Source organism: Lycium barbarum, chromosome 4, assembly GCF_019175385.1.
Source record: "Lycium barbarum isolate Lr01 chromosome 4, ASM1917538v2, whole genome shotgun sequence".
NCBI lineage: Eukaryota > Viridiplantae > Streptophyta > Magnoliopsida > Solanales > Solanaceae > Lycium > Lycium barbarum.
The window spans coordinates 130010912-130024117 of NC_083340.1; the positions used below are offsets into that span (position 1 = coordinate 130010912).

General features: G+C 35.8%; 1 protein-coding gene across 1 annotated transcript; it reads right to left on the bottom strand.

Annotated features, from left to right (window-relative positions):
• Positions 1-5596: 5596 nt before the first annotated feature.
• Positions 5597-8107, bottom strand: LOC132638592 (subtilisin-like protease 4). The gene has a single exon (XM_060355419.1). It carries the CDS (start codon positions 8016-8018, stop codon positions 5793-5795), a length of 2226 nt encoding a protein of 741 aa, XP_060211402.1. The 5' UTR covers positions 8019-8107; the 3' UTR covers positions 5597-5792.
• Between the last annotated feature and the right edge of the window lie 5099 nt (positions 8108-13206).

A 13206-nucleotide genomic window follows, 5' to 3' on the forward strand; every position in this document is an offset into this window, starting at 1 on the left:
GACGAACCCGATCAGCCCATCGTTTTAACCCAACCCGAACCGACCCATATCCATTTTAACATTTCTTTCAACCTAAACTAACGATACAGCGCCGCACGCTCTCTTTCCTTCGTCTCTTTCTCTCTCTCTCTCTCTCCCCCGTCTCTCGCCTCTTCAACAAAAGTAGCAAATCCACAAAGGGCCTTTCATTGAACACAGGCCATGCATGGCCGTTTAAGGAAAGGGAAAATAATAGTCGGTCCTTTTTCAACCGTTGACGAGTTTGATCTGAAACCATCTTTAATGGGTTTTGTCGATTTGTGAAGGGGAAGTCGTTTTCCTTACCAGTTCCTTTTTATTTTCCCAGTACAAATTTAATGGATTTTGTCTCTTTATTTTGTTTGTTTTCTATCGATGACAGAGGGGTTCTAACGTTTTGTGTTTGAAAAAGATTCAACATAAATCCCGCCCAATTTCTTCCTTTAGAACCCGAGGAAAACCCTAGAAATCCCACTATAAATAATCGTTTCTGGAAGTCATTAAGAGAGGTTCTGGACCGCCGAAATTCCTTAGAAATTAAGCTTTTAGCCGCCTAAAAAAATCCCTAAAAATTAGAGTTTTAGCCACCCAGAATTCTCTAAAATATTTTTTTTAGTAGTCGCAATAGTTCTGCGTATCGGGTCAAGAATACCGAGTCATTTTTTTTTTATCTTTTGGTTTGACCTATTGTTGCTGCAAATTCGAACATCGCAAGCTCGGATTTGATAGTGTTCGAGTGTAGATTGAAAACCCCGCACCCTGTTCGCTGCACCCGAAGAAGGTAAACCCCTTTCCTTAGCTATTTCTGTCTGTTTAAATTGTTGTTTATACTGTTTATGCTATGTGTTTAATCCTGTGTTAGTAGTGAGCTTGATTAGGATAATTATGTTGTTTTGTTAGAATTACAGTAGTAAGCATGATTAGGATTAAGTTATGTTATTTGTTTAGTTATAATTATAGCAGCAAGCATGATTAGTGGTTAAACATCTGTATGCTTATGTTGCTTAACTAGAGTTATTGTTTAGATGTTATGTAACGAGCATGATTAGAGCAAAGACATGCTAATATGATTGTGCTGTTTGATTAAAATTATAAGAATGTTATTAATAAGCTTGACTAGGAGTCCTTAGAATGTTGTTTAATCAAATGTTTTCACTAAATGTCCATTTAAGTAGCCTGTTTGTTGATTAATTGAAGCATGTTTAGATGTGTTGTGGGACTGGCCCTCTATTAATATAGTTGGTAACTCAAAAACGATGCTTAACTTGAGTGTTTGAAACTGCCTATGGTCTACCTTTGTTACTACCATAATCACTTGTACAATTAGAGTGTTGATAAAAAGGCTCCTTGTGTTCCCTAAAACTTAAAACAAGGCTAAACAACTATTCTGGTTTTAGCATTTATACAAGTGGGATATATCCTGTGTTCCGTATTTGCTTGTTCTGTTTGTCTGACTTTCAGCTGCTTCACTGGTTATTATGAATTCAATTTGCAAACTACTTTGCTATTTTGTTCCTAGTTGTTCTCTTTACGATTCTTTTGAGGTTGATTTCATCTCTTGTCACTGTTATCAATGACATTCTGGTCTTGTCTTCTCTGTTGAATCTGAAAACTCTTGTCAATGTTTTGCTAGATTTGTAATGCTACCTGATGTGCTTTGTTTGATTAAAAAAATATACAAGTTTGATGCCATAGGATCACTTCTTGTTGAACTTAAACCTGCTTGTGCACTTTTGGAACACTTATATCTAGCATCTTGTTAAGTTAACTTCTAATCTGCAGCAATGTGAAATATCTGCTCACTAGCTTTTAAATTGCTTTTTTTTACTTGAAGCTTAGTTTGTTGCTTTCTGAAATCTGTACCAACAACTAACCATATGGTCCGGTAGTTTGTTGTTTTCACTTTGTTGTATCGTCTTAGACAATTAGTTCTACTGTTAAGTGTTGGTTAATTTTGGGAAGTCTTTCTTTTATTTCACTGGGTCTTTGTTCAAAAAAAAAAAAAAAGAATATCTTGAATATGACCCTACTGGGCCTAAGTTTATTCATGACATGAAATAGATCACATGGGTTTTAGTTGTTTCTTTATTGTTATCTTATTTGGGCTTGAACATTTTCTCTGAGTGTCCTATTATTGTGTTATGTGCTAATTCAATCTGTACACTTAGTTTCTTTATTTAGGTCGTAGTCTTTTATTATATACTAACCCTTTTCCTTTCATTTTATGCATGACCATCGCATACGAGTCCGAGAGACTCGTCCCCTTTCGCATTCGGTGTTGGGCTAAAAGCCCAACGTGAACTCTTCTCTATCGAGTCAGCCCCCATCAGTTGTGTAAAATGATTCTGGGTCGAGGCCCATACAGCAGCAGCAGTCCGCAGCATACATAAAAAAAAAAAAAAAAAAAAGGAATTTTGGGCCAAAGCCCAATAGCAGGCAGATTCGCAGCAGTCCTAGAAAATGGGCTGAGCCCATTTAACTTTATTTATGCCTCTGCTTTATTTTTGTTAATTTGTATTATACGGCTAACCCCTTTATTTTTGTCTTGTTTTCTTAATTTAGATGAACCTTAGCGAAATTAGTGGGGTTTAGTTTTAGTAATGGGTAGTTAATTTAAGGAAACCAACGATTAATTCCATAAGTTTCATTTTCTTCTTTTTATATTAAAGTTATTTATAGTATCTATAATATTTACTTTTAGAACAATTGATTTTCAATAGCGTAAATTCATATTTTTGAGTTAAAGAAATCGTATTTTATTCTTATTATCTTAGGAATTTTAAAACGCCACTAATATGCAAATATGAACTAAAGAATATTTTGTAAACATTTTTTAAGGTTTATCCAAATTATGCATATTTTTAGCCGAATATAGTTAATAAAAAATAATCTTGTTTATACTCCTAAATCGCAAAAATCAATTAATACCTTGCCGCTTGAGTTATCTCAAATATTTATTAAAACACTGCACAAATCCACATTTTCTTCTACTTATATATTTTATGCAAATCTTATTTTAAATAGCATTATTATTTAAAGCCTTAGCAACATTTATAAATTTTATTTTAAATGGCATTTGAAGTTTCCTTTTATGAAAATTATCATATTTTCTACAAGTCTCATTCTAAATAGCATTTTATTTAAAGCCTTAGCAACATTTATAAGTTTTATTTTTAATGGCATTTGAAGTCTCCTTTTTATGCAAATTATTATATTTTCTATAAGTCTTATTCTAAATAGCATTTTCCATTTGAAGCCTTAGCAATATTTATAAGTATTATTTTAAATAACCTTATCACATTTTCCTTTAAAACCTTAGCAATATTTCCAAGCCATTTTCTTAAATTTAAAATATTATATTTGCATCTTCCACCTTAGTTAATTAACCTAAGTTTGATCGGATAACCGTAGTTAACGGATTCTAAAGGATGCCTAACCCCTTCCCTTTAGGATAATCTAGAACTCTTACCTAGAATCACGCTGATTAAGCAGACCATTAATAGAGGTTTAGTTTGACTTTGCTTAGTTAATGTTTAGGTGTCCTAATTCACCAATAAACGAATTAGGTGGCGACTCCTTATAATAAATAATTGGGAATCACCAATATGTTGTACTCCGCTTTGACCCGTTAAAATGGGGTATAACAATTAGAAAATCGTATGTAGTTGTAGTAATTGACGGGGATAGCATGTTAGGCCTTCGGGCATGAAGTGCAAATGAATTATAATTAGGTAGGTTTTGTCAGCTGTTGGCTTGTCGCCGAATGTGTTATTTTCTGTGATTATCACCTGTTTGTATCTCCGTCACATACTAGCTCACTCATCACATAAAAACGAATGGTAATATTGATAATTGAACAGTGGACAATACTATGATTTGTACTTGTTGATTTTATATTGGTGATATTGTTGAGACTGATATCATGCATGACATGCTTTCCATATTATTATTGTGATGATTGGTGAGGTGTGTGATTGAGAGACTCCGAGGTCTTTGCCGGAGATTGAGAGTGACAGAGAGACTCCGAGGTCCTTGCCGGAGGTTAAGAGTGATTGATAGCCTCCGAGGTTTCCGTCGGAGAGCATGAGCGGTACATGGACTTCGCGGGTCCCCCATGGGTCATGGCTTTGAGGCACTGCCCTTAGCATGTGTGTACGAGAGTGGGCTGAGAGAGGAGACTGTTGCATTGCATTGCATCCATCCACTCATATATTTGACTGGTCATTTGGCGAACTATATCTGCCTTGGTTGATTTCATTATTTCATTACACTTTACTTGTATATGATACGTGACCATACTTGTTTGCTCTATGTGCTACTTGTTGGTTTCAACTTCTTCATGCGTTATCTAATCATTGTCGGCCTATGATGCTTACCGGTACTAGTGTTGTACTGATACTACTCTTGCTGCACTTTTTGTTGAGTGCAGAGTACGATCCAGGCTCCAGTTCTACGCCCCGTGGCTGATACGCGAGGGTGACATCTTTCGGTCATTCAGGGTGAGCTACTTGGTCATCTGTGGCCCCTGAAGGACCCTCTTATTTAAATTTTTTTTTTTTGTTCGACAGACAGTATGTAGCCTTCGGGTATTTTCAGACTTTTATTCCAGACTATGTTAGCGCTCTTGTGCCCTTTGACCAGATTTTGGGGTTGTCGTGACATTTCTAGTTATGATAAGTATTTAAGACTTGATAACTTATTCTTATTCAATTTTTCGCTTATTTAACTTGTTAATAGTAATGTGGTTCGCCTACTCGGAGGGAGAGTGTAGGTGCCATCACGACTCGCGAATTGGGTCGTGGCATGGATGGTGTTTTATTTTGATGACATTGTTTAGAATGGGAAACATTATGAAAACAAGACTTCAGCCAAAATTGCTTCACCGGAATTGGACAACAAGGCCATCATATATAGCTAGTCCTAACCATATTTAGCCACTTTGAAGACTTATGCATTTGAAGGAAGCGTTTATTTTCGAAAACGTGTCCATATCAAATTAATATGATTGTTGGAAATTGCTCTAGAATTTTATTTCGTGAACTTTTAATTTTAAGATAAATTCTTAGATGCATAACATAAAATTTGGAGATCAGCAAACGAATGTGTCCTTATGATGTTTGGTTTTCATGTTTTGTTTTTAAGGTAAACAATTTCAAACTAATGTCCCCCTTATCTTATGCTTTCTAATTTCTTTTTCCCTTTAGCAAGATTTAAAATATAATTTTTTTTGTACTTGGTGCAGATTTAATAACACTAATTAATTTTTCTTCATGGCGTTTTCCTGCATATATACAATAATACAGAGACAATAAATGATTGATGAGCAGCTCAACAATTGTTTCACCAAACATATTGGTCAAAATTAACACTCTAGGCACATGCCATTTCGAAAAAAGAAAAGCACTAAACAATTTCTTCTGCAAATAAATCTAAGTTAGTTTAAGTGTGAACAAAAAAATAAATCAATGTATTCATCTTAATAAGTTGGGGAATGTGAAAACAAGAGGATTTTGAAACACATCATATCCGAAGCAAATGAATCAAATGAAGAAATTAGTACTACAAATCAAAGCTCTCTCTCTCTATATATATAATGAATTGAACTCCAAACATCGTTATAATTATTTGGTAACATAGAATTGTAACCTAGCTATAATACTTATTAAAGATCCTCTAATCACCATGGCAAATATTCAATGAACAAGTAGAAGAAATCGTAACTATTAATAACTTAAATTTTATTGACACCATACAAGATTAATTCCAATTTTTTTCTAGAAGACTCGGGTCAAATAAGCTGCAATTGGGCTCCTAACGGAGTACTTGGTAGATTTCCATTTCAAGAATCCTTCAACATCGCCAATGCTTGAGAGATTGGCGGTTTGAGTAAACGTCACTTGGTATGAAATCTTCTGGTTTAGTTCAGTGAAGTTCAGAACCGAGGGCTCAACTTTCACATCAACACCTTGTGGTGAGACAACATCCACGGTGTAAGATGAGCTAGCCTCGCCAACATTTGTCACTGTCCTCGTGTATGTCTGAGGAGTTGACCCGAGTGTAATAGAAAATGAAGGATAATTTAGTTGTCCCTGTTGAATACTTCCTACCTCTAAGCAATTGATCTTTTGTTGCACAATGACCCCAACCTCCCGATTTGTGTAGTTCAAACCACATAAATAAGGTACGTAGTCTTTAGGTTGGATATCATAAACAAGTCCTGGATCATTCGCTTTTGATGGATTGACATGACCTGCGCCAATGGCAAAAAGGTTAGCAGGTTCATGATTTTCATCTTGAATGGTCTTGTTGCCCAAGTTCACAGTATCCGCAGTTGTCATGATTGCAGACTTAATAATTGATGGAGACCAATTAGGATGTGCACTTTTGAGCAATGCTGCTACTCCACTGAGGTGTGGGCAAGACATTGAGGTACCAGATATAATGTTGAATGTAGGTTTTGGTTCGGTATTGTTCTCCACGGAGGTAGGCCAAGCTGCAAGGATATTAACACCAGGACCTATAATATCAGGCTTCAAAATGCCAGGGCTTGCTCTGCTAGGACCTCGGGAAGAAAAAGAAGCAATAACTGGAGTATTTTTGTCTCCGATTATGGTCCCTTGGAATGTAATGGTGGCTAAAGGATTTGATGTTGAATTTATATAGGAAAGAATTTTCTGTCCATCTGCATAGGTAACATCTGTAGCTGGGAGTACATGGACATCAGCTGATGTAGTAAAGCCATCTTGCATACGATTCATCAGAATCATCGCTACACCCCCTGCAGCTTTCACCGCTTGACCTTTGGCCACACTTGTCACCCCACCACCAACTTCACACAAAACAATCTTGCCCGTGAGATCTGTATTGTTTAGTGACGTTGTGCTGCAATATGGAGCGTTAATATCACTTTGGTTCGAACCAGCATAAACAAGAGGCGACAAGGTTGCAGGGAAATCCTTTGGTTGAAAAGCTGATTCACCTTGAAACTCTTCCTTATTTCTAAGCACTGCGGTAGCCTTAATATTCCTGTCCAAGGTACTTGCACCAACAGTGAGAATCCATGGGGCTTCATTTCCCACAGACCTAGGAGTTGGTCCTCTATTACCTGCAGAACAACTAACAAAAATCCCTTTTTCCATTGCACTGTATGCCCCCAGTGCAGTGACATCATCATGGAAAGGTTTAGTAATTCCACTAAGCGAGAGGGAAAGGATGTCGACACCATCTTCAATTGCAACATCCATGGCTGCCAAAATATCACTCTCGGGGCAACCAAGTCTGGTACATACCCTATAAATGGCTAGGTGGGCAAGAGGTGCAACTCCAACCGCCGTTCCATTAGCATTTCCATAGACATTAGCATTTTTCACAAAACTTCCAGCAGCTGTGCTTGCAGTATGGGTACCATGACCATTATCATCCAACGTTGTACCCTTCCCAAGGCTAAAAGACCTTGCTCCAATCAACTTGTTGTTACAAGCAGTAAAGTTGAACTCACACTTGCCCTTCCATTTAGTAGGGGGAGGTGACATTCCTTCATCGTTAAACGAAGGATGGTCAGGAGCAATACCAGTATCCAGGACTCCTATGATCACACCTTTTCCATAGTTAGAATCTTTCCAAAATCCCAAATTCTGTTGCAAACCAAGAAAGCTCGGAGAATGAGTAGTGTCCAAAGACAACACCCTTTGAGGTCGCGCTGAAATGAATCCTTCTTTTTTCTCCATTTCCTTGAATTCTTTAGCTGATAATTTAGCTGCAAACCCTTTAATCACATTGTGGTAAGCGTAAATCATTCGTGTCTCTTCAATTGAGTTGGCTATGGTTGTCGGTAAAAAGGAATGATACCAACTATCTAAATCCATTGTTGATGAATGAGTAGAAATTTGGCTATCTGGGGATTCAACTTGAACAATGTAAGTTTCCAAACCAGTGGCCATTGTTGAAGATAAAGAATGAGCAAATATGATTAGCAAAAGAGGGATTCTAAGGAATTCCATATTTGATCAAGAATGGATGATCTTTGTAAATGTTATAGAAGAGAAAGAACTTTACTTATGCTATGTATAAACTCAGACAAAATCTAATATTTGAGTAAGAACTTGTTGGTGGAATTAGGATTTTTAGCTGGTATATATAGTGTTTGGCTTTGGCTCAATTGTAGAAAAACAAAGATCTAACGGGTATTAACGTGACATTTAATTAACGCGGTAAAATAAGATATCATTTTAATTGGTCAATTAATGAAACATTCACAGAAAACATCATTAATTAAAGTTAAATGGAAGAAGTCTTCTAAGCGTACGAAAAACATCAACAGGGCATGCTTTTTTTGAACTGCTCAAAATTGTGGGGGTGACAAATTAAATGAATTAGTAGTCGAACTATAGTTCAAGAATTGAATTTGCTTGTCATGCATGACCATTTCTTTGAGAGTTGAGACCATAGGCTCTATCTATGTTCCAATTTTTCTCTTTTGATTATAAGAGTATTTGACATATATAATTTGAACAGAAGTAATTATTGTTATAAAGTAATGTATCTTAAGGTGTTTTAAATTATTTAAAGCAGTTGCGATTAGTCCTTTTATCCATTTTTATTTTTGGTTGGTTGTACGAGGTGGCTGAATTAAGGAGTATTAAAATTGGAATTTGGAGCTATTAGTAAAATGGGAAAATTAAGGTCACAGTCAGTATTTTTCTTGATGCGCAAATAGCGATTTTGGTCCATGTGTTATAGGTTTATTTCAGTTTTGGTCCTTGTGTAATTCGACTAAGCATAATTAACCTTCAATTAATACAAACATATGATTTTGATCCTTCGAACTAACGGAAGTTAAAAATTTAACGGAATCCTTAATTAAAAATTAAAAAAAAAAAAAAAAAAAAGTGTGTAGCTACGAGTCAATGGTAAATGGTCGAAGGGATATGGCACGAAGTTCTTCGGAATTTCGAGGTATCATGGGAGGTCATTTACCAAATTCAATCATCATCATCTTCTTGCTTAAGAAGTCTTGGGTTATAGTTTTCAATTTATTCTAAACTGTAATAATTTCAATTCTTTTAGTTGAATTAATCCTAAAAATCTGCCTGATGATAACAAGTATTAATACAGTAGAGTTGGTCCCTTTATTTTCTAAACAAGTTATTCTTAACAATCTAACACTAGAAAATGAATTCACCAAAAACCCACTTTCCAGGGCACACCAAGCAAACCCAAAGAGAAAAATAATTAGATCTTGAAGATGAATACAAGGACAAAATCTAATCCCCATGTGAGGAAAAAAAATTCAATTTTTAACTTGAAAAAAGATCAAATCTGAATGAAACTGAATCCACCCCAATACGCAGTCCCATATTTCTAAATCGTAATTCAAAGAAGGAAAAACAGAGAATCTGGAAATAATTCGAACTTGCCAAGAACAGAAGCTAGGGTTTTGATATGATACTCCTCGGCTTCTTGATCTTCAGGTGTCTTAGTATGCACTATATTAGCTTTAATTTATTTTTAATTAATGACTTCATTAAGTTTTTAACTTCTGTTAGTTTGAGGGACTAAAATTGCACGTTTATATTAATTGAAGGTTAATTATGCTTAGTCGAATTACACAAAGACCAAGACGGGAATAAACCTATAACATAGGGGCTAAAATAGCTATTTTCCCTTTCTTGATTTAAACAAAATATAAGATTTACAATATCACAAGTTGTCAAAAAAATAATGTGGAATTGGCCTTTCCCTTACCCTAACCTTCCTTCCCATCGTCTGCTTCCAAAAGGTTATTAGTAAATGAATAGTGTTATTGTTGAAACGGCGCTTATAAACAATTCTCTATATATATATATATATGAGTTCAAGGTACGTAGTTTTTTTGCTTTGGCCTTTGGTTCTGCTGCCTCTCATAGGGCTGGAAAAAAAAAAAGAATATTACTTGAAGGAATTATAAGGACTCAATCATCCGTATGAAGCTTTCAATGATCATGCCCATAGGCCACAGCCATCAACTTTGACATCTATAAATTATTGTTAGCAAGGGATACTCGTGCTATGCACGGACCAACATGTGAGATTTAGATTAGATAAAAAAAAAAAAAATCATGACATGAGAACCCGCAGCCGCTGTCCTTTGGGTGCACACATGGTAAACTCAACTCTTATGCAATAGATCGCAAACCACACAAGAGAGATAACTCGCACTAGGTAAGCCCCGTGCGATGACCTTGACCCAGAAGGCAAATCTCTTGCTATAAGCAGGGGGTTTCGAACTTGAGACCTCCAATATAAAAGCCCCATGCTCAACTAACTGAGCCACCCGGTAGATAATTTGGTTTTATATATTAGGGGTAAACTCATCATCATACAGATATGGATTATAACAAAACAGGGGGTCAATCACTTTGATATAGAATACAAAAAGTACTATGTGTCAAATTAGCACCAATTAGCACGAACACCATTATATTTCCTGTGTTTCAATTTATGTGGCTTTATTCTGGTACGAGGGATAAATTAATTAATGTTCGGTGTGAATTCTGATATAGGATTTAAAAAAAAAAAATTATATATTTAGAAGCTATATAAAATGTACAGTAAATGAAGTAATACTTAACATTTCAAAATATTTAAAAAGGATTTGAAAAATTCATAATCAAGAAAATAGTCACTAAGATATAGGAGTATAAATTAAAACAGAGAGAATATACACCCAGTGAGCAACAATATAAAGTACTATAGAGCAGCGAGAGTACTTCGTTTTTTCAATATCACCCACAGGCCATAACCTCAAAATGAAAAGAACAAACGGACGTAATTAGAAGAAGTTCTAACATGATCAATACCTAAAGAAGTCATTTTTCTTTCACAAGTATTCGTGGTAATAGCGATATCAAAAGACAAAACTGTAATCAATAAAAAATTTGTACAATATGTACATAATAGGACACTTGTATGTACAATATATGAGCAAAAGATTATGCAGGAAGACTAAAAGAAAATGATTGTGAGAAAATTTCTTGTGTATATTTCTTCAGTTGCAACCGTGTATATATACAAATCAATGAATGGAAAAGATGCTTCTATTCTAACTAACTAGACAGCTGGCCTATACATCATTGGCTGTACTATAACAAAAATATTCCTCTATAATGTACAAAAGGACATATTAATAGGAAAAATAAGTACCATATTTACTAGGTATAAAATCTGAAATGGAATAAGACTTTTATTGTGGAGTTGGGTTGTTGGGAACCAAATATTTGGGTCTTCTGATTATTGAGATTGCATTTGTAGACAAAGGTCCAATGCCTTTTAGGAGCTCAAACTCTGAAAATAAGTCAACTATTTTCATTCGTGAAGTCAATACACGCGAAGATAAACAAAGCTTCTCCTCCTTTGAAGCTTTAATCAGCTCTAATACACCCCCCCCCCCCCAAGTTGGAGGGGTGTGAATGAACCCCCAACTTGTCAAGCAAAGTACGATGCAAAAGGCTTGGTAATGGTTTTGTGAAGACATCGGCTAGCTGAGAACGGGATGGAACGGAATGCAAAGAAATCAAACCGGCCAGGAACTGTTGACGAACAAAGTGGCAATCGAGTTCCACGTGTTCCGTCCGTTCATGGAAGATGGGATTTTTTGTGATATGGATTGCAGCTTGACTGTCGAAGTGCAGTGGTATTGGAAGAGATAGAGTAATGGTGAAATCTGAAAGAAGTCGAACCGACCAAGTCTATTCTGCAACAACTCAACACATTGAACAATATTCTTGCTTCGGCAGAGGAGAGGGAAATCAAAGATTGCTTCTTTGATTTCCAAAAGACCGACCACCGATACTTATAAAGAAACCCCTAACCGATCTCCTCGAGTCAAGACAAGAAACCCCAATCGGAGTCGCAATATGCAGCAATCTGGAATGAAGAATCTGATTGAAAGAAAAGCCCCAAACTTGGAGTGCTCATAAGGTAACGCAAACAATGAATAGTTGCTTGGTAATAAGGCATTCTAGGTGTTTGCATATATTGACTTAGATTTTACACAACAAAACTTAAATCGGGATGAGTGTGAGTGAGAAAGTTTAGTTTCCCTACTAATCTTCGATAAATTGTAAGATCTAGCAATAACTTTCCAATATTTGATCGAAGCTTGGTTGAAGGCTCAAAGGGTCAAGGTGCAGACTTTTTGTCGAGACAATCAAACTCAAAAAGTAATTCTAAGGTAAATTTCCTCTGTGTAATGACTAAACCTTGTTTCTCCCGTATCAACTCCATGCCTAAAAAGAAACTGGCTAGACCTAGATCTTTGATTTGAAACTCAGAATTAAGAAAAAACTTGAGAGAAGCAATCTCATTTTGATCATCCCCTATTATGAGAATATCATTAACATAAACTACAATGATGCAAACACCATTAGAAATCCTTTTGTAGAATAAGGAATAATCATTGAAAGAGCGGGAAATTCCTTTGAAAGTTAGAGCACCAGTATGCCTCTCATACCATTGTCTTGAGGCTTGTTTAAGCCCATACAATGATCTCTTTCGTCTACAAAACTTGATAGGATGAGAAATGTGCATAACAGATGGCAATTTCATATATACTTCTTCTTGTAAATCTCCATGAAGAAAAGGATTGTTAACATCTAATTGAAAAATAGACCAATTTTTTTTATAGCAATAGCAAGAAGACATCTCACATTGGTCATCTTTATCACCGGTGAGAATGTCTCATTATAATCAATTCCTTCCCTTTGCACATCACCCCTTATAACCAACCTTGCCTTGTACCTTTTAATTGAACTATCCGCTTTGTATTTTATCTTATTGATAAGAAATGATATGTTTTGATGACATGAAAAACCTAAGGAACCAGATACATTAGGTTCACCTGTCTGAACTTGGTTAACCTTATGATATCTCATATGCTGCTATTCTAACATGCTCCTTGAAGGATCAGATGCCTGCAGGATTTGCTCATATATGAGAGACCAGATATGTTGATTCAGAAGGACCAGATGGGATCCGGTCTCCAGCCTGCTCAACCAACAGCGTAGCTGTAGAGCTACTAACTATGTAGCAGTACTTACAACTTGTTCGAAGAATAGATAAGGGACTAGATTCCTCTAGATAAAGGTCCTGATCACTGAAGCGTTGAAAGTCCAAATCCACAGCTGTAAAGTGTACTGCTGAAAAGTATAA

Excerpts from the sequence above, each read along its gene's own strand:
- LOC132638592 (XM_060355419.1), bottom strand. The coding sequence starts at position 8,018 with ATGGAATTCCTTAGAATCCCTCTTTTGCTAATCATATTTGCTCATTCT.